This window comes from Drosophila kikkawai, chromosome 3L, assembly GCF_030179895.1.
Source record: "Drosophila kikkawai strain 14028-0561.14 chromosome 3L, DkikHiC1v2, whole genome shotgun sequence".
NCBI lineage: Eukaryota > Metazoa > Arthropoda > Insecta > Diptera > Drosophilidae > Drosophila > Drosophila kikkawai.
The window spans coordinates 29,606,445-29,628,958 of record NC_091730.1 but is presented as its reverse complement, the minus strand read 5'-3'; the positions used below and the strand labels follow the sequence as shown (position 1 = coordinate 29,628,958).

The following is a 22,514-nucleotide window of genomic DNA, read 5'->3' as shown; positions in this document are numbered from 1 at the left end:
TCTCTACGTCAATCCAGGAGTTTCCCCGGATAGCTATGGGCCATATTGGCCTATGTGTGACCCCTCGAGGGCCGTCCGGTTTAACCTAACCTAACCTAACCTTATTTTTTCCATCTATTTTATTTATTCCTTTTTATTTATCTATATATATTTTATTTATATATTTTCTATTGGCGACACCATTTTTGTTTATATTTATTTATTTATATTATTGTATGTATTTATTCTGCGTGAGTCAAAGTGTTTAAGTGAATTTTTGTGTAATTTTATTTATTCAATCTCACATATTTTTGCCCCCTCGACCCCCTTGAGAGCTCTTACGGGTAGTTGAAATAAACTAACTTTACACAAGCAAATATTTAAAAAACGATTATTATTACAAAATCCGAAAACAAAAAAATTTACTTAAACTAATAAGCCGCACGAGGAATATCTGGAAGGAAAGAAAAAATGTTATAAATATAAGTGAAGTAAAAATTAACATGGAGTAGAGTACGTTTTATTTGGAAGAAAGAAAGGGAACCGGGAAAATGGGTGGGTGAGCGTGTGAGTGGGTGTGCAGTAGGGGCAGCTGGAGAAATACAATGACATGCGAGCAGACTGCATGCCAGGGAGTGATAAGCATGTGGCCTCCAGTTCACCAGGAGGAGTATTCGTGTCTATTAAGTGTGTGATAATCATGTGAGTGATTTTTGTACGTTTAAATGTACAGGTTACAGTGTTGTAACATCGATTGTCGATAATTATTGTTATGTGTGTGGTGGTTAAGGGTTAGTGAGCCCTCGGCCCGCAGAGAGAGAAATCGCCGCAGCCAGCCCGAAAATACCACGCAGGTCCTTCATCTGGACATAACAAACTATTTTTTTTTTTTGTATATTCTTGCCCCAAAATGTCCCGAATTGCTACTATTTAATATAAACGGCCTACCTCTACCTTATTTTAAAGATTTTGGATGCCTATACCCACTATAAACACTCTTCGGGGAATTTGCTCTTTGTTAGAGAAAAATCATTAAAGAAAAATTCCTTGTCATCTTATTCATTTAAATTTAGTGCGGATAAATTCTGACGCAATCTGTGGTTTTGCTGTTGTTGGAGGGGGGCGACTTTAACCTGAAATGCACTCGATAAATAATAACACGTAGGACTTTCGGAATGTTGCGCGACGTGCGTCGGGGTGTTTATTTGTAGAAGGAGTAATTGGTAGGTAGGTAGGCAGGTAGGTACAAGTGGTGAGGGCGCCCTGGCCGCCTCCAATTAGAGCTGAGCTCCGTTTTGATCCACACCCTCGATTTTGTTGTCTGCGCCCTTCTTAGTACCAGCCCGTGTCATTCAGGTAAGCTAGGATGGCCGCTACTGGCTGCCTTCCAACTTCCCCTAGTGACTCGAGTTGGTGTGCTCCGAAGTGTCGGGCTCTTTGTTTGTTGAGTGCCGGGCAGTGGCACAGCAGATGCTCTGGTGTCTTCTGCTCGCTTGGTTCCTTGCAGCTTCTGCATTGTGGGTTGTAGGGTAGACCCATCTTACAGGCTTGCGTGCCTATTGGCCAGTGGCCGGTGATGGTTGCCATTACCCTCCTGATGTCCTTTTTGCTCTTGGAGATCAGTTCTGCGGTTCGCTTGCTATTGAATTCGGACCAGCATAGTTTCGATCTTCTGTGCTCTGCTTTCGTCGACCATTCCTTGCTGGCTAATTGTTTGAAATGGTCATGAATTTCTGTCTGGACTGAGTTCAGGGAGATCTGGATGTCTGTTGTTGCTGATTGTTCTTCTGACCCTTTTCTGGCCAGCTCGTCTGCTTTCTCGTTTCCGTCTATGTCATTGTGTCCGGGTACCCAGGCTATTTGTACCCTGTTGTCTTCTGCAAGTCTGTTTAGTGCCCCTTTACATTTGGCCACTAGTTTTGAAGTCGTCCGTGCTTGTGCGAGGGATTTGATCGCCGCCTGGCTATTTGAGTATATCCTTACCTTGGTATTCCGGAGGCCTCGGTCTAGCGAAAGCTTGGCAGCTTTCAGTATCGCGAGAACCTCCGCCTGGAAAACCGTCGCTGACTCTGGGAGGTGGAAGTATTCCTCTACCTTCCAGCTTTCGGCGAAGATTCCGACCCCCACCCCGCCGCTCATCTTTGAGCCGTCGGTGTAGAGTGATACTTCATCCGGTTCGGTTACTCTCCTCTCTTCCATTCTTCCCTTGTAGGGTATATGGTGGTGTATGTGTTACCGAATCACAGTTCAGTTGTCATGTAGTCTGTGTCTACTGTCGTCCGATAGTTTATCTCGTTCAGAATCCTGCAGTGTCCGGTGTGGTAGTCTTTCCAGCTTTGGCTAGCCTTTAGTCGTACCGCACTTTGTGCTGCAGTGTTCCTGATGAAATGCTCTATCGGTATTATATTCAGGATGGCGTTCAGCGCCGCTGCGGGGCATGATATCAGTGCTCCCGTGGCTCCTGCGCATGCCGATCCTGTATCCTTGTTAGTTTCTGTACGTTGTATGCCCTAGTTAATGCTGGCCACCATACTAGTGCTCCGTATGTGACCATACTCGCTTACTACTGCTGTGTAAAGCCATATTATTATCCTGGGGTGCATGCAACAGTTCTTTCCGAACATCTTCCTGCAGGAATAGAATGCTATGCTTGCTTTCTTGACTCTCTCGTTGATGTTTTGTTTCCATGAGAGTTTCGCATCCAGTGTCACTCCCAGATACTTTGCCTGCTGTGATATCTCTAGTTCTATGCCATCTATCTTTGGCTTTGTGAATCTTGGGACCTTAGTTCTCCTAGTGAAGAGCATTAGTTCCGTTTTACTTGGATTTATGCCCAATCCGCAGGCTTTTGCCCATCGCTGATGACGTCGGGGAATGGTCCTGAAGTGAGTAGGACTACGTCGTCTGCGTATGCTACCACTTTTACTCCTTCGCTATTTAGTGTTCTTAGTATGTCGTCCATGTTTATCAGCCAGAGCAGTGGGGACAGGACTCCCCCCTGAGGTGTGCCCCTCTTCACAAATCTTGTGTGATGAGTGTCACTCAGTTCGGCTGTTATCCTCCTGCTCGTCAGCATTGCGCCAATCCATGCCCTGATGCCTCCTTCTACTCCTATACCGTTGAGGGAGCTCAGGATGGAATCCGCATTTACGTTATTAAAGGCTCCTTCTATGTCCAGGAAGGTGGCCATGGCGTAGTTTTTAAAAGGTAGAGCCTTTTCTATGTATAGCACTACCTCGTGTAGTGCTGTTTCAGTGGATCGGCCTTTCCTGTACGCATGTTGCGCATTGGAAAGGTTTTTCTCCGTTCTTTCTCTGATGTCGATATATATGATCCTTTCCAGTGTTTTCATTAGGAATGAGGTAAGGCTTATCGGTCTATAATCCTTGGCTTGGATGTGTCCCCTTCTTCCTGGTTTTGGTATGAAGACTACCCTCGCTTCCTTCCATGGAAGTGGTATGTGTGCTATTTTAATGCATGCCTGGAAGATTGCTTGCAGCCATTTTCCCGTGCTTGCTTTTGTTGTTTGTAGCATTGCCGGTATTACTCCGTCTGGACCCGGGCTTTTGTATTTGTCGAAGGAATCTATCGCCCAATGGATTCTTTCCATGGTGATGATCTCTTCTACTTGTAGCTGCTGGTCTGCCCCCTGGCTTTCCGTTATTCTAGGGTCTTCTTTTTGGTTTCCTGGGAAGTGCGTATCCAGCAGGATTTCCAGAGACTCTTCAGCCGACGTACTTCCTGTCCCGTCGGGTTTGTTTATGAGCGTGGGGCTTGTGTGTCCTCTCGATAGGATTTTACTTCCTCGTCGTGTCTTTGACTCCTTCAAGTGATTCACAGTAGCTGCTCCAAGATTCCTTCTTGGCTACGTAGATTGCCTTTTTGTATTCTTTGTGTATTGCTTTGTACGGCTGCCAGTCTTTGGTTCCATAACTTGTGTTGAAGGCTTTTCGAACTTTCTTTCTGAGCTCGCATAGCTCTTTGTTCCACCATGGTGGGTATGTCTTCTTAGAGTATGTTAGTCTGCATGACTCTGTGTAGGCTTTGTTCAGAATATTTGTGAAGTCCTCTACTTCCTTATCTATTCTCTCCGGGGTGGATCGAGTCTTGATTTTTCTGTCTTTGACCTTTGACTGTACAACCTTTCCGTATTTGTCCCAGTCAGTGTTACGAGGGTTTCGTTTCGGCGCCGTTTCACATATCGGCATCGCGATTTGGAAGTATATGTACCTGTGGCCTGAAAACGAGTCTTGTGTAGAGACTCTCCAGTTTCTTACCTTATAATCGCTATGCTCCATTTGGAGGGTTATGTCTAGGACTTCTTCCCAGCCCTGAAATCCTTCCGTACTTGGAAAGATGAAGGTGGGCGTGTTTCCCTTGTTACAAATAGTGACGTCACGGCATATAATACTATCGAAGAGAGACTCACCCCTTTCGTTTGTCTCCCTACTTCCCCACAGTGTGTGCCTTGCGTTGGCATAGCACCCGAGGATGAGCGTCGTCTTAGTCTCCTCGGCCCACTGCATCACCCTATTAAACGCTTTAGGTGGTGCAGGTTCGTCGTGGGCCATATATCCGGAGGCTATTAGTATGGCTGTCCCATCCGCCGCCTTGAATCTTTCCACTGCTAGATCTAAGTTGCTGAGATTGGGGTAGAGAAGAGCATTAACGTTGTTTTTAATGATTATACCCGCCCTCGGCCTACCTGTCGAGTTTGAGTATAATGTTGTGTATCCCTTTATGGCCATGCCAGAGATTCGTCCGTCCCTTGTCCATGGCTCTTGTATAAGGCCGATGTCGATGTCCTTCTCCCGGAGAAGGACCCCCAGATTAGCTGAAGCGTGGGAGCTGCGCTTCAGGTTTATCTGAACGACCGTCGGCATTAGATTGGTGTGGTGTTGGGGGTGCTGTCGTCGTTCGCCAAATCGTCCAGCAGCTTATTGGCGTCCTCGACTTCGTCTTCCAGAATATCGTCCGGTTCGTCTAGGAAGACCTTCACCTTGGCTTTCCTGATGCCGTACCGGACTTTGTTTTCTGCTGCCTTCAGCTGTTCTAGACAGATCTGGTTGATCAGGAACAGATATGTCTGGCTGGACTTCATTTCTCGTTCAGCTTTGAGAATGGCCCAGTCCTCCATGTCGACTCCCTTGTTCATCGCTCGCAGAGTCTTGAGCACCCTTTCATGGCTAGACAGCCCCTTGGGTAACCAAATGCGAGCTCTGGGTCTCCTTGGGATGTCCTTGGCGGGGACCAGCTTAATGCTAATCCCCTTTCATGCTTTGCCTAGTCTGGCAACGCAATCCGCCAGGAAGTCCCGCGAGAACTCATCGTCGCACCTGATTACCCGGTGCCCCCTAACCATGTCCGAGGAGTCAAAGGAGGGTGACTGGCCCGTTGGCTCGGACAGTAGTTTGTCAGTCACCATCTCTGCCAACTGGGTCTCGACCTTCTCCCATGTCTCCATCAGAAGGCGCCCATCGTCGTTGAGCTCATCAACAAGTGCCATAGCGAGGGTATCTCGGGCCACCTCGCTGAATTTTTTCGCCGTCTTGACATAAGTGGTCGGTCTTGGTGCGCCCTTTGCGTCTTTGGCTCTCTTCGGAGCGCTTTCGCTCACTTCTTGTGAGCGGTTGCGCTTTGTTTGGGGAAGCAAAAGCGTTTCTGGGTGCTCCTTTTCGTATCGCTCATACTCCTCGATCACTGCGAGGTACCTAGCTTTGTCTGCTAGGTCTTGCGGATCGGCTTTGCCCTCCTTTTCATTCCTCGCGATTTTGGCGAGGATGAAATGGGCCTTGCTTGCCTGCGCCTTTCGTTGTTGGTGGGTCCACGGTTTTGTCTTCCCGTGTTCGCCGGTCGCTTTGGCTTGGCTTGCCGCAGCTTTACTATGCTTTGGTTGTGACGCTTGAGGTGTGCTTGTCTTTGCACTTCCCTCTGTGTTGGACGGAGATAACGTCTCATCGTCTGAGCGCAATAGCTCATCCTCGTCCAATTCGCTTTCCGTGTGTTAGGGTTTTACCTCCCCCATGAGGTCGGAAGCGGATTTTTTGATTGTACTCATTTTCATAAACGCCCGCGTTGCTCGGCAGGGCGAGCGCGGCGGGCCCGAGGGGTTTGGGGCATTGAAGGAAGGTCGACCATGGCTTCGCCTTTAAGTCACGGCAAGGCTCGTTCCGACCCAGGGTTGCCCGCACTGTTGCCAGAGTCGCTTTTTTCCCGTAAAATCTGGCTTTTTCTAAATGCCATTTGCTAGAAAAATTTACAAACAGCGGGCAGCAGGAATTCTTGCTTTTTATTTTATTCAAATGATTTTTTCCGATTTTTTTGTGTATGATCGTTACATTGGTTGCGTTCAGCAACAAATACTGATCCATCAATGCAACGATTGCTACTTTTAATAATATTCTTAAGAATACTTTTAAAAATACTTTTAAGAATACCTATAGGGATAGCATTAAGCCTAGTACTCTGACGACGAAAATCCGCTGTAACACGTATTATAGCGGTCAAACTCCATATAAAAAAAACGGTGTGAAAAAAGGAAGAAGAAATTTGTGCCTCGTCGATTTTGCCGCTACTCTGACGACGATAATGATGCCTGCGAAAATTGAATGGCGTTGCCAAATCAAGAGAGTAAACAGCTGATATCGTGATATAACAATAATTCATTTGATTTATTCTTACACCCCTAATAGAGGCAAAGTTGAAGGAAAAAAGTGGCGTTGATAGGGGCCGTCAAGGCGAAGCCCATAATATGGAATTTATCCCACAATGGACACTTTAATGCCATATTTATTAATATTTTAAATATTTTTTTTGAATATTTGTTTACAAACAGCTGTCCAGTGTGATCAAAGAAAAGCCTTAAACGCCATTAAAGGTACATTTTCATAGCGTTTCATGGCTTTTCCTTAATTTTTTGGTCACACTACCGAGCCAAATAAAGAGCGATTCCGCTATAACAGCGGATTTTCGTCGTCAGAGTACTAGGCTTTAGAAGAAATTCCCCGTTTCTGACCGCAGACTGCAGAAGAGCTGCTACACCTATACAGTTCCCAATAAGTATTTACGAATGATTGGAACAGGATTATGCTATGAAAGCCAAGACCAAACAGCAGAAATTGATGACATTATTAATATAATACAATAATCAAACATATATAATATAATTAGTTGAACTAAAACCAACAAATTAGTGTTTTCAAAAGCAGATTTTTTTAAAGCTTTTTCCAAAATTTTTTTTGGCTTCTTTTAATCGTTCTTCCAGTCAAAAACCGTTTTTTCTTAGGGAAAAGTTGGCAACACTGCTAAGGTTTCACCCATCCGCAAATAAAATACAACAATAAAAGAAAAGAAAAAAACAAACCCCAATTGGACTACACCCAATTAAAACTACAGATTACAAGGTAAACCATAATAGCAAACATCAAGAAGGCATATAAAATTAATAAAAGAGTAGACAATCTTTTGTACTTATGTTATTTATGAATTAGAACAAGTTTATAGGCGAATTTTTAGTCCTAAGTAATAAACTGTTTTAATGTAAAGCTTTAGTTTATAAAGGCAAAAGTAGTAGGCAAATAAGGTAAGCAGTTAAAGGTAATATTTTCTGTAAATTTAAATCCATATGTATGCATGTAAATAATATATTTTTTTGTAATATACTGACAATAAATTATATTTCCACTGCCGCTTCTATGCGAAAGATTCTTTTAGAAGACACCGTTTTAAATCGGACCACACAAATACTTTTAATCACTTTAAATTAAATATTACTAATTTAAATCTTAATTTGAGACACCATTAAATAAGTAATACTTTTTTTAATTTAAGGGGGGACATCTGAGTAACTGGCAAAAAAAAGGCCATTTTCTAGAATTTTTTTTGGCCAAATAAAAAAGCCAATCGAAAAATTTTAAAGTAGGTTTGATAATGTTAGATGTGAACTACAAAATTAATTTTTTTTTTAATAAATCGAAAACAAAATGGCGGCTGTGCAGCATGTCTTCGTAGGCGCTATTTTTTTGAAAGGGGTCCATGGCCGAAAACCTAACGTCCTTAGTTTTTGATCTAGAACAAAAAATCAAATTTTGTTAGTTTCTGTATCTCAACCGCTATCGACACACGTAGGAATTTTTCGATATTTTGATTTTTAGCAAAATGGTGAGTGATTAAATAAAATGTTCAATTTTCTTGAAAAAAAAAAGTCACAAAATTGTTGATAATAGGTATTTCGGATATTCTGTCAAAATTTCAGATCGATCGGTTAAGATTTGTTCGAGTTATGTTTTCGGCCAACTCAAAAAAAGTGGTTTTGAGAAAAACGCGTTTAAAGTTTTAAGATCGTATATATTTACATGAGAGGCATCGCCGCAGAATGGAAAATTTCGACACTTAGACAAGTTAATTGTTTTTTACACAGAAGTGAATATATCTAAATATATTAAATTTTGAACATTTATAAAAAATATTTGCGTATGTATATATGGGTGGCTTTGGGGCTATACTCGTTTAAGTTATCTAAAAAGTATCGAAAACGTTTCAATTTATATACATTTATTATATCATATCAAGTATCGTAAAAGATTTTTAAAACTTTCGCAAAAGATATCAAATACAATAAAAATTTTACTGAATTTATTTATTTATTATTTTTTTTTTGTATTCTACCCTTACAAGTTCCCTGATTCTATGGTGGTATAACGCTACCTGCCAGGTGTAAAATTATTCACCTCTTCCTGTCTAGAGCTGCCTGCTCAAAATTTTGCCAACAATGCGTTCGATTTACGCATGCAAATTAAATATGATCGTTGTGAATTATTTAAAAAAAAATAATTTTTATTTTTTATTTTAACTTCACTTTGTTACACTTATCCTTAACATTTATTTTTATTTTACTGATTAACTTATTTTTGAACGGACCGAATACTGTGCCAAGAACCGACTCGAAACCGACTGGAAACTAGACATATACGCCGCCGCGCCACGCCGCCGCCGCCGCCGATTTTTGCCTTATTTGACGCGCCGCCGCCAAATTATGAAAATAACGGCGCGCCGCGGCGCGCCGCTGGTGCGGCATCGGCGCAGCTTCAGCGCGGCCTTCAGTGTCATTGTTCTTTATAAAACTTAAAAAAAAAAAAATAACTCATTAAAATGGCCTTTTTGCCTTATTTGACGCGCCGCCGCCGCCGGTTCTTTCTGACTACTACGCCGCCGCCGCCGAGTCATTTTGACCTCTACGCCGCCGCCGATGCCTTTAACCATCGGCGTAAACCTCTACTGGAAACCGACTGGCTGATCTAGTGTAATTTGCCTGTGAGCTAACCTCTGCTTAAGAGAATTAGGGATCTGTTTAAAGAGTTCGATTCAAGAGAATCGGACAATTGGGTGATGCAATTTGTCATCTTGATTTACGAAATTTAATTCAACTGATTAATCTTCAATGCCTTAGCTCGGCGGATATTTATATTATCATAAGCTGGACTCAGCTTTGTTTATGGTGGAAGGACCGCGCGGCTTTAATTAAAAAGAGCTTCTGTGAGCTTCTGTTTATACAAGAAGGAAGGCTGGTTAAACGGTTCCCAGCTAAGAATTGTTTGTAAACAAAATTGTATATGAAATGGGTAAGGCGGCCTGTTAATAAAAAGAGCTTCTGTGAGCTTCTGTTTATGTAAGAAGGACTGCGGTGCAATTGTCCACTGAAGTGTGGAAGATAATGAGTTCTCGTGGGAAGGCTGGTTGAAAGGTTCCCAGCTAAGAATTGTTTATAAACAAAATTGTTTATTAAATGGGTAAGGCGGCCGGGATATCGGGTTGGATAACTCCCCCCATCCTAAATTGGATCGTCCCGATTCGTTGGAACTGATGGATAAGTTGAATGAAGATGATTGGTCAATTCGACTATAATTTCATCTTCCATGGTATTTGTATTGTCGGACAAATTGTTTTCTTGGTTTACTTCAAAATGACCCTTTCGTGGTTTGCATTTTAGATATTTTCTGAATTTAATTAATAGCGAGATAATTAAATATAACAAAGTTAATATGATCAGTATTAAAGTTACTGGAATCTGAGTTTGTTTAATTTGAATCAAAGGGTTTATCATATTGATGTTATCAAATTTAAGTTCTGAATCATTTGACATAAGATATTCGGATACTAAAAAATCATTGTATTGTTTGGCAGTTACATATTCCAGTATCTTTCGGTCCAGATTAGTGTTGGATATATTATTAATTACAGTAGTACTGTTAAACGTTATTAAAAATGATCCATACAAATGAGTATCATTTACAATATTATGACCATTTATAAAAATGGCTCCTTCTTGGATGATCTCAAATTTTTTATTATGTTCTCTGATTTTATTACATAGAGATTTTTCTCCATTTAGTAGTTTTGTAAAACAAGTACTCTGTGGATTTAAAGTGCCATAATTATTAAATAGTTCTGATTTAAAATTGGAGATTACATAATACTTATTGTTACACTTAGCGACCTGATTATCAATTAATAGTTTTCCGTCATCGTGTGTGATGGATCTGGCGTTGTATACTTGGCAACGGTTAATTATAACAGGGTATTTAATATATATAATAATTAAATCTAAGTGTAGTGCAATTTTAAATTCGGATATATCCAATATATCAGTGATTACAACAGGTTTATGTTCGTGTTTGAAAATTTCTTGTATATCTTCAGCATTTAAAATTTTAGTGTTGAAAAGTCTATTTTTGCCAATGTAATTGTATCCACTAAATTCGTTAGATCGTAGGTAAGCAAACGAAGTCGATGCCTTCTAAGTGGAAATTCTTGGTTTGAAAATACTGTTTGAAGATTTTCAGATAGAGTTTTTATTTCTTTAAATAATTTTGAATTAATAACAAATTGATTGTTATTATTTTGAATTAAATCATTAATTTTATTTTGGACTGTTATAAAATCATCGTGATCGGGTGTCCCTGCTATCCATTTCCAAATTGTTCCTAATTCATTGATTCCTCTTTTTGCTCTACTGGGTGAAATTTGTGAAAGCAAAATTTTTATCATATCTAAATCATAGGAAATTTCCCATTGTGAAATCCGATTGTTTATGTTTAAGTGTTTAGATTCAAGATTAATTATGTTCTTATATAAACTTAAATTAGTTATATGAAAAAGATCGGCGTAAGATTCATAAATAAGAATATCCTTAGTATCCTTGTAGAGAAAAAAATCATGGTCAGTATAGTCCGTTCTTTCGGAATTGGTGGTGGATATCATCAACAATACGTATATTATTGAATGCATTTTCTGTAATTAAAATTTGATGTTATCTTTGTGAATCGTACGATTTCTATTATTTATGATAACTTTATTGTGTAAATTCTCTTTAACGACCTGTTTTTTATATCTTGCTTTAAGTTTGTTCCTTTCCCCGTGTTTTTTCTCATAAATGACTTCTCCTACGAGATAGTCTTTCTCCTTTCTGCCTTTATTGTGAGAATCTAGCATTTTCTCTTGTGTCTGTTTTAATATCTGCGGAATTTTATCATGTTCGATTTTATTATATAAAATATCAAACGGACGTTGGTTAGTGACTGAATGTATAGTCAAGTTGTATTTCTGAGCCGCTCTGATTATGATTTCAGAATAATCAAGCAAATTGAGTTCATCCTTAATGCAACGAGCAATCTCTGTAAGAGTTGAATGAGCTCTTTCGATCTGACCATTGGACGTACTATGGCGGGGATCCGCAAAATGTAAATTAATACCGCATCTTTGTGCGAAAGATTTAAATTGTGATGATGTGAAACTAGGTTCATTATCTATCATCAAAGTTTTTGCAAGTGGAAATTGTTGCAGAATTTCCGAAATCTTGGTTTCTATGTTGAGTTTGTTTTGAATTTCTTTTACAACTAGGTATTTAGAATATGAATCAATACAAGTTATGAATATTAAACCTTGAGCGTAATAAATGTCAATATGCAGATTTTCTCCTTCTTTGGTTGGTATAGGTGCCTGACCAATAGGAACTAAAACAGGGTGTCTATTATACTTGTTACTATTGCAAATAGAACAGTTCTTTATATATTCTTGGAGTTTTTTATTTAAATTTGGCCAATAGTATAATCTGTTGATTTGCTTGTAATTTTCGTCTAATCCCCTGTGTGCTCTACAATGAGTTTCCTCAATTATAATGGCTCTGTCTTCAGGGTTTTCGACATCTTGGACGAATACTTTAGTGTACAAGAATTTATTAGTGAATTTTTCCTTAAGAGGATTTTGAATTTTATAGAAGTCCTCTAAAGTACAGTGGACACCAACTGTTACATTTGGAGGAATGTATTCTTGTAAGAGTGATACCAAATTTTCCGTGGTATCGAATTCAATAATATGCCTGGTGTTTTCGAATATTTTGACCGACTCATGTATTGTATACCTCCCCGTTGTTAATAACAATTGTTGCTTAAACTGGTTTAAGGGTTTTCGGGTTTCTTGTATAGCATTCTCAAAACTACTCTCTGCTGAATGCTGAGTGTTTTGATCTGAGACCGAATCATTGCTATCTGTTAAGTTATTAATTTGAATCCTCGATAACGCGTCTGCGACTACATTTGTAGAACCTGGTTTGTAAATTATTTTTGGTGAATAACTTTCGATAAATGAATACCATCTTTTCATTTCAATATTTGGATTTTTTTGAGAGATGGAAAAAGAAAGTGGTTGGTGATCCGTATAAATTTCGATGTTGTTAACACCGTATAAGTAATTTCGCAAATTTTTAAAAGCCCAAACTATTGCTAAGAGTTCTTTTTTATTAGTAGCATATATTTGCTCGGCTTTTGTAAGAGTTTTGGAAATGAAGGTAATAGGTTTCCCTTCCTGTGAAAGAACCGCACCAATAGCTAAATCTGACGCATCGGTGGTTAAAGTAAATTTTTTATTGTAATCTGGTTGAATCAATTCAATTTGCGCAATTAAATTATCTTTGAGCTCGTTAAAAGCTCTTACAGCTGAATCGTCCAACTGTATTAAAGTTTTACGAGACATGTTCTTGGATACTTTTCCATTTTGACCTTCCAAATACTTTGTTAAGGGTTTGGCTATTTTTGCGTAGTTTTGTACAAACTTTCTGTAATAGCCAGTAAGGCCTAAGAAGCTCCTAAGTTCACGAATGTTTTTAGGGATTGGATATTTTACAATTGTAGATATTTTTTCGGGATCAGTTTTTATTACATTATGTGATACAACGTATCCTAGAAATGTGGTTCCTAGTTTGAAGAACTTTGATTTTTCAATTAAAATTTTCATGTTTGCGTTCAGCAATATTTTAATTATGACGATTATGTCTCTATAATGTTGTTCAATTGATTTTGAAAATACAATAATGTCATCCATATAAACGTGACAAGTTTTACCTACTTGTTCTCTCAAAATATCGTCCATTGCACGCTGGAATATTCTTGGGGCGTTAGTTAACCCAAATGGCATTCTGAGGAATTCATATTTTCCATTATTTATAGAAAATGAAGTTTTCTCAATGTCAGTTTCTTTCATGAGAATCTGGTGAAATCCAGATTCCAAGTCGATTGTGGAAAATTATTTAGCTTTTCCAAGGTTTGACAAGATCACCGAAGGATCTTGCATTGGGTATCTATCCGGAATAGTGTTTTCATTAAGTTTTTTATAGTCTATGACTAATCTGAGTTTTGGAGTACCATCTTCATTTAAACCCTTTTTTGGTACCACTAAAACTGGTGAATTATAAGGACTTTTACTTGGTCTTATAATTTATTCTTTTAACATGCGATTAACTTCAGAGTTTACAAAGTCTGAAGCCGATAAGGCATAGGGATACTGCTTGCTATAAATAGCTCTATCGTTTTCGGTATTTATTTCACCGCGAATGTCTGTCCTGAAAGGAATTTGCATGTTTATTTTAGAGTGCTCTTTATTGATAATATTTATTATCTCGTTTTCCAAATCTTTTCTTTGATTTGAAATTGGTTCACTCAAATTGTTTAATTCTTGATTGTCGGATAATTCTACGACGGCGTGTTCAGGATTTTTGGATCCCAAACTTTTTATGCTTTGATTTGCCTCCACAGACTCAGTTCTGATTTGGGCTTTTTCATCAAAGTATTTTTGTATAATAAATTCTTTCAGTGGAAGAATGTGTTTTTCTTCAGTTAAGGAAAGTTGGTTAACTGAACTGTCCTTATCATAAATCAGTTTCTCTTTTTTATCCCCATATTTGATTACCCCTTCTTCTGTGTCAATTACGGCTCCAATTTTTTTCAATAAATTGTAGCCTATCAATAAGTCAGAATTTAACCCATCAATTTCATAAAATGTGTAACGCGTATTAAATATAGTTACCATGTGGTAAAATTTAATTATTGAATATCCATTAACCGTAGATACTCTTTTATAGATCGGAAGTTCGTTTTTGTTATTATAAATCCCCGTTCTGATATAGCACGAGGTTGCACCTGTGTCAATTAATATTTTGAGTTCTTTATTTAGTTTAGCATCATACCGTATCAAGTAGGGTAGTCCTACTCCGGTGTCTGGCCTAAAAAATGGTCCTCTTCAATGTTATTTAGTCGCATGATTTTATTAGCTGGTTGGTTAATCGTACCTGTAGGTTCCCTTTTATTTTGTGGTTGATTTGACTGAGTAACGTGAGCATCAGCCTTTTTGTTATGGTTATAATTATTATTGTTGTAATTATTATAACCCTGGTATCTTGGTTTGTTTTGGACCTGTAGAGATTCGTCAACCTCCATTGGTTCCGGTTTAGGTTGTTGAGGTTTATACGAGTTCCATTGATATTGATTATTATTATGGAAATGATTCTGTCTACCCTGATTCCAATTGTGATTTTTATTTTGATTATAGTTATTTTTATTTGGGTTATCTTGCTGGTAAAATCGGAAGTTGTTATTATTCCTTAAATTTGTATTATGATTGTTATTATAGTTTTGCTTGGGTTTATAATTAGGATTTTGATGACCAAACAGATTTGTCTCACTAGTCTTTCGCTGTGAAGTTGAGTAATTATTTGCGAATTGTGCTCTCAAATTATTGCTCTCTAATTCTTGAACTATCACCATGGCATTGGGTAAATCGGGTGGATTCATTGAGAATATTACATCTGAAATGTGACCGTTGAGGCCAGTTATAAACACCCTTAATGCCGTCTTTCTATGTTTTTCGTTCATTTCAGCAGTTATAGGTTTATTCCTGCCATAAGTCATAATGGTTTTATTGATTAGTAGAGTTAACTTTCTATTTATTAATCCATAATATTCCATTATGGAAAGTTTGCCTTGACTTAGTACTCCTAAGTCTTGTTCAATAATATGAATTGGACGTTTGTCACTAAAGACAAAGTCTAGTCTTGCCATTATGGCATCGAAATTTAGAACTGTTCCATTGTGAGTTAGGGCATCGTTTGCTGTTCCGGTTATTTTATTCCTTAGAATAGATAATGCTGAAAAATATCGTTCGCTTCCCCTAACATATTGCCCCATGGCAATTTCTGCTGACTCCCTCCAACTTACATACTTATCTTCTTCACCCTTGAATTCTCTCACTGATTTTATAATTTCAAAGGACGTTTCACATTTAATACTTGGTTCATGTTGTTCTATCTGATAATCTTCAACCTTTTTAACATTATGATTCAATTGGGATTTCAATCTAACGATTTCATCCTTCAGTGGATTTAATTCATTGTTTACAATTTTTGTAATTAAATCACTAACATTGATGTTACCTTGGCTGCTAGAAGCCGTTGTGGGAGGTGGTTGTGACATTGTGAGAACTCTATTAAATTCGTTTATTAAATCTTCTACTTCCACCTTGTTTTATTATGTGTATTTATTTATGTTTAAAATTATTATTAAATATATTAGAAACAGCTCACTGATTGCCTTATTGAACTCTTCCTTCTTGTTGTCGTCCTTCTTGATGTAGTTCTTCTTGTTGTCGTCCTTCTTGATGTAGTTCTTCTTTATAGTATTTAGCGAGGGAATGCCCTCAGCTCTTCCTTCAGATTTTATGATGGTTGTGAATGTACTGGGTTGTACTCAGCTCATTTATTATTGTTTGTCGTAGTATAGTTGTTGTTGTATTTGGCACTCCCGTTAAAATTTTATCAAACAGGATATTTTTGAAACTTTAGCTTTAACTTTTGTTAAACCAATTTTATTCAGCACGTCAGTTTTAATTGTTGCTTAACAAATTGTATTTGGCACTTCCGTTTTAATTTTAGTTGCACAAATAGTATTCGGTATTCCGTTTAAATTTTTTAGTTAAACAGCAGGTTTATTATATAAATAATTAATTAGCGGATTGTTGTAACTTATAGGGGGATTATTTCATTTATTAATTTCCTCCTTTGGGTTTTTACTATACCGCACTTGTTCTTTTTCACTTTAAAACTGTTTGTTATTTATTTTATAGCTTTTTATTTGAACTGCTTTAGTGCGGCCCCACGTTGGGCGCCAATTAAATATGATCGTTGTGAATTATTTAAAAAAAAATAATTTTTATTTTTTATTTTAACTTCACTTTGTTACACTTATCCTTAACATTTATTTTTATTTTACTGATTAACTTATTTTTGAACGGACCGAATACTGTGCCAAGAACCGACTCGAAACCGACTGGAAACCGACTGGCTGATCTAGTGTAATTTGCCTGTGAGCTAACCTCTGCTTAAGAGAATTAGGGATCTGTTTAAAGAGTTCGATTCAAGAGAATCGGACAATTGGGTGATGCAATTTGTCATCTTGATTTACGAAATTTAATTCAACTGATTAATCTTCAATGCCTTAGCTCGGCGGATATTTATATTATCATAAGCTGGACTCAGCTTTGTTTATGGTGGAAGGACCGCGCGGCTTTAATTAAAAAGAGCTTCTGTGAGTTTCTGTTTATACAAGAAGGAAGGCTGGTTAAACGGTTCCCAGCTAAGAATTGTTTGTAAACAAAATTGTATATGAAATGGGTAAGGCGGCCTGTTAATAAAAAGAGCTTCTGTGAGCTTCTGTTTATGTAAGAAGGACTGCGGTGCAATTGTCCACTGAAGTGTGGAAGATAATGAGTTCTCGTGGGAAGGCTGGTTGAAAGGTTCCCAGCTAAGAATTGTTTATAAACAAAATTGTTTATTAAATGGGTAAGGCGGCCGGGATATCGGGTTGGATAACTTGCATGGCGTGCCTTACGTTGAAGGCGAGAATTTACGCACTATATTTCATCAGTTATGCTTTTCACTTCACATTACCCCTCCGCCACGAGTTCGGGACATTTTCCGGGCTCGTAAATCGCAGAAAAGTAATGTGAACCAGGTCATCATAAAAATGGAAAACTGGTGTGAGAAAGTCATTTTGGTACTATCAACTCTAGCTTTTTGGCGTGAATCAAAATCACAATTGAGCTTAAGGGAGGGGGGACATCTGAGTAACTGGCAAAAAAAAGGCCCATTTTCTAGAATTTTTTTTGGCCAAATGAAAAAGCCAATCGAAAAATTTTAAAGTAGGTTTGATAATGTTAGATGTGAACTACAAAATTAATTTTTTTTTTAATAAATCGAAAACAAAATGGCGGCTGTGCAGCATGTCTTCGTAGGCGCTATTTTTTTGAAAGGGGTCCATGGCCGAAAACCTAACGTCCTTAGTTTTTGATCTAGAACAAAAAATCAAATTTTGTTAGTTTCTGTATCTCAACCGCTATCGACACACGTAGGATTTTTTCGATATTTTGATTTTTAGCAAAATGGTGAGTGATTAAATAAAATTTTCAATTTTCATGAAAAAAAAAACGTCACAAAATTGTTGATAAAAAAAAAGTGAGCAAAAAAAAAAAAAATCCTACGTGTGTCGATAGCCATAGGTATTTTGGATATACTGTCAAAATTTCAGATCGATCGGTTAAGATTTGTTCGAGTTATGTTTTCGGCCAACTCAAAAAAAGTGGTTTTGAGAAAAACGCGTTTAAAGTTTTAAGATCGTATATATTTACATGAGAGGCATCGCCGCAGAATAGAAAATTTCGACACTTAGACACATTTGCCGGACTCTATCTTTTGGTATGTTATTTTTAAAACCCTAAAGAATTTTTTAAGCAAAAAAAATTTTTTCGATTTTTAAAAAAAGTTACTCAGATGTCCCCCCTTAAAGTTTGTGGCTTTTGATTCTGATGCCACAATATTTGTACATAAACGAGCAATATTAAACAGAACACTACCAAATATTTAAAGAGGCAATGAGGCTGAGAAAGCACAAGGTCTTAAGCGCAGTGGACCTGTTCATGTGGACTTGTTCATGTCCGATGCAAAGGGAGTGAGAGTGTACATTGCATCGAACATATGGATGAGAGCGGTTGAAATTAGCTGATAATGATCGTGGATATCTTTTTGCTCTTTTTTTCTCCTATTCAGCCAATTGAGTGCCCTGATGATTTTTGCGAATGTTTTAAAAAACTTTTACGATACTTTTATGATATAATAAATGCATATAAATTGAAACGTTTTCGATACTTTTTAAATAACTTAAACGAGTGTAGCCCCAAAGCCCCCTATATATACGTAAATATTTTTTATAAATGTTCAAAATTTAATATATTTAGATTCACTTCTGTATAAAAAACAATAAACTTAATAATACACCTGGCCCTCGCTTAACACGGACTCTTTTAGCACGAACTCGGTCTTACACGGTTTCAAATTTGCTCCCATCCCCCTTTTAACACGCTAAAAACCTCGTTCTTAAACGATTGCAAAATATCGAAACAATAAAAAATTACTGATTTTTACAAGGAGCCACCAAAAAAGAAACCATGTTAAAACAAACTGGCTTTAACTATAAATGCCACCAAATGCATTTCATATTATGAATTATGAATTTTTAGTTATCAACTATGAATTATGAATTAAAATTATGAATTATGAATTAAAATTATAAATTATGAATTCAAATTATGGTATGAATAAAACATATGATCTCCTTACTTTTTAACATTTTTTTGTTTCTATAAAGTTTAACCTATTAATTAATTATAAGAAGCAACATTTTTAATTAAATACCAACTTTTAAGTTTGAAAATATGAATGGTATGCTTTTATTAAAGGCATATACATAATAACTTTTGGTTAATTTTGAACAAATGTATGAAACTTTAATAAAAACATACCAAATTTTAACAATACAAAATTTTTGTTGCTGCCAATTTTGAATTTTTAGAACGTAACCCCTTATTTTGTACTGAATCCATGTTTCGCTTAATACGATTTCGCTTAACACGAGATTTTCTAGGAACGTAACCCCCGTGTTAAGCGAGGGCCAGGTGTAACTTATAATTACAAGAGGTACCAGCCTGCTGCTTCGGAAATCTTTCGCTGTAAAATTTTGTTGTTTATTTTATGTCAAGATTTTAGGATTTATTTAGAAATAGGTAACCGTCTTCAAAATTTTGTTTAATAGAAGTACGCCTACGAATTTTAGCTGTGATAGTTTTCTTTTCCGTACATGACCTAATTTCTTTAACTCTAAGAAAATTAATATTAATAATATTATGTGATGTGATGTGTCCCATATATTAATGTTCTACTGTAGAGTCTAAATGGAATGTATTATTTTAATTAATTATTTTAAGTAAAATGAAAAGTAAAGTAAAACAACCGAAAATTGACGAAATTGTAGTCATGAGCTTAAAATGAACTATATATTTCAACTTCTATATGATTAGTGCTACAATTATAAGTGTAAAATTGCAGCGATATGATGATAATACAAAATACAAAAAAAGATATAAAATCAAAAGGTTATAGTTCAGAAATGCTTAATCTATTAGAAATTCCGAAAATATTGGCTTATTTTTAAAAGAGTAGTCCTAATAAAAAAAAAAAGAAAAAACAATAAAAACAAGAAAGGATGCTAACTTCGGCACGCCGATGTTTGTATTCCCTTGCAGATATTATTTCATTACATTTTACCTATACTTATTATGTTTACAGTTTGACAGTTACAGTTTTGCATTCCCAGCTTTACATTTTCTCTACATCTACCGATCGTTTATATGGCAGCTATATGATATAGTTGGAAGCGGATTTGGAAGCGGATTTTTTGGTTGTACTCATTTTCATAAACGCCCGCGTTGCTCGGCAGGGCGAGCGCGGCGGGCCCGAGGGGTTTGGGGCATTGAAGGAAGGTCGACCATGGCTTCGCCTTTAAGCCACGGCAAGGCTCGTTCCGACCCAGGGTTGCCCGCACTGTTGCCAGAGTCGCTTTTTTCCCGTAAAATCTGGCTTTTTCTAAATGCCATTTGCTAGAAAAATTTACAAACAGCGGGCAGCGGGAATTCTTGCTTTTTATTTTATTCAAATGATTTTTTCCGATTTTTTTGTGTATGATCGTTACATTGGTTGCGTTCAGCAACAAATACTGATCCATCAATGCAACGATTGCTACTTTTAATAATATTCTTAAGAATACTTTTAAAAATACTTTTAAGAATACCTATAGGGATAGCATTAAGCCTAGTACTCTGACGACGAAAATCCGCTGTAACACGTATTATAGCGGTCAAACTCCATATAAAAAAAACGGTGTGAAAAAAGGAAGAAGAAGAAATTTGTGCCTCGTCGATTTTGCCGCTACTCTGACGACGATAATGATGCCTGCGAAAATTGAATGGCGTTGCCAAATCAAGAGAGTAAACAGCTGATATCGTGATATAACAATAATTCATTTGATTTATTCTTACACCCCTAATAGAGGCAAAGTTGAAGGAAAAAAGTGGCGTTGATAGGGGCCGTCAAGGCGAAGCCCATAATATGGAATTTATCCCACAATGGACACTTTAATGCCATATTTATTAATATTTTAAATATTTTTTTTGAATATTTGTTTACAAACAGCTGTCCAGTGTGATCAAAGAAAAGCCTTAAACGCCATTAAAGGTACATTTTCATAGCGTTTCATGGCTTTTCCTTAATTTTTTGGTCACACTACCGAGCCAAATAAAGAGCGATTCCGCTATAACAGCGGATTTTCGTCGTCAGAGTACTAGGCTTTAGAAGAAATTCCCCGTTTCTGACCGCAGACTGCAGAAGAGCTGCTACACCTATACAGTTCCCAATAAGTATTTACGAATGATTGGAACAGGATTATGCTATGAAAGCCAAGACCAAACAGCAGAAATTGATGACATTATTAATATAATACAATAATCAAACATATATAATATAATTAGTTGAACTAAAACCAACAAATTAGTGTTTTCAAAAACAGATTTTTTTAAAGCTTTTTCCTAAATTTTTTTTGGCTTCTTTTAATCGTTCTTCCAGTCAAAAACCGTTTTTTTTAGGGAAAAGTTGGCAACACTGCTAAGGTTTCACCCATCCGCAAATAAAATACAACAATAAAAGAAAAGAAAAAACAAACCCCAATTGGACTACACCCAATTAAAACTACAGATTACAAGGTAAACCATAATAGCAAACATCAAGAAGGCATATAAAATTAATAAAAGAGTAGACAATCTTTTGTACTTATGTTATTTATGAATTAGAACCAGTTTATAGGCGAATTTTTAGTCCTAAGTAATAAACTGTTTTAATGTAAAGCTTTAGTTTATAAAGGCAAAAGTAGTAGGCAAATAAGGTAAGCAGTTAAAGGTAATATTTTCTGTAAATTTAAATCCATATGTATGCATGTAAATAATATATTTTTTTGTAATATACTGACAATAAATTATATTTCCACTGCCGCTTCTATGCGAAAGATTCATTTAGAAGAATTAAATTTAAATTAAATATTACTAATTTAAATCTTAATTTGAGACACCATTAAATAAGTAATACTTTTTTTAATTTAAGGGGGGACATCTGAGTAACTGGCAAAAAAAAGGCCATTTTCTAGAATTTTTTTTGGCCAAATAAAAAAGCCAATCGAAAAATTTTAAAGTAGGTTTGATAATGTTAGATGTGAACTACAAAATTAATTTTTTTTTTAATAAATCGAAAACAAAATGGCGGCTGTGCAGCATGTCTTCGTAGGCGCTATTTTTTTGAGAGGGGTCCATGGCCGAAAACCTAACGTCCTTAGTTTTTGATCTAGAACAAAAAATCAAATTTTGTTAGTTTCTGTATCTCAACCGCTATCGACACACGTAGGATTTTTTCGATATTTTGATTTTTAGCAAAATGGTGAGTGATTAAATAAAATGTTCAATTTTCTTGAAAAAAAAGTCACAAAATTGTTGATAATAGGTATTTCGGATATTCTGTCAAAATTTCAGATCGATCGGTTAAGATTTGTTCGAGTTATGTTTTCGGCCAACTCAAAAAAAGTGGTTTTGAGAAAAACGCGTTTAAAGTTTTAAGATCGTATATATTTACATGAGAGGCATCGCCGCAGAATGGAAAATTTCGACACTTAGACAAGTTAATTGTTTTTTACACAGAAGTGAATATATCTAAATATATTAAATTTTGAACATTTATAAAAAATATTTGCGTATGTATATATGGGTGGCTTTGGGGCTAT

General features: G+C 36.8%; 2 protein-coding genes across 2 annotated transcripts; both read right to left on the bottom strand.

Moving 5' to 3' along the window:
- Nucleotides 1-3,297: 3,297 nt before the first annotated feature.
- Nucleotides 3,298-5,073, bottom strand: LOC121502767 (uncharacterized). Its single transcript, XM_070285767.1, has 2 exons — nt 4,685-5,073; nt 3,298-4,620 (listed from the first exon to the last, which is right to left on the bottom strand). The coding sequence occupies exons 1-2, from the start codon at nt 4,753-4,755 to the stop codon at nt 3,777-3,779; spliced, it is 915 nt and encodes a 304-aa protein (XP_070141868.1). The 5' UTR covers nt 4,756-5,073; the 3' UTR covers nt 3,298-3,776.
- Nucleotides 5,074-5,251: 178 nt separating this feature from the next.
- LOC138928417 (uncharacterized) lies at nt 5,252-16,756 on the bottom strand. Its single transcript, XM_070285488.1, has 3 exons — nt 16,678-16,756; nt 15,890-16,012; nt 5,252-5,910 (listed from the first exon to the last, which is right to left on the bottom strand). The coding sequence occupies exons 1-3, from the start codon at nt 16,754-16,756 to the stop codon at nt 5,252-5,254; spliced, it is 861 nt and encodes a 286-aa protein (XP_070141589.1).
- Nucleotides 16,757-22,514: the final 5,758 nt, after the last annotated feature.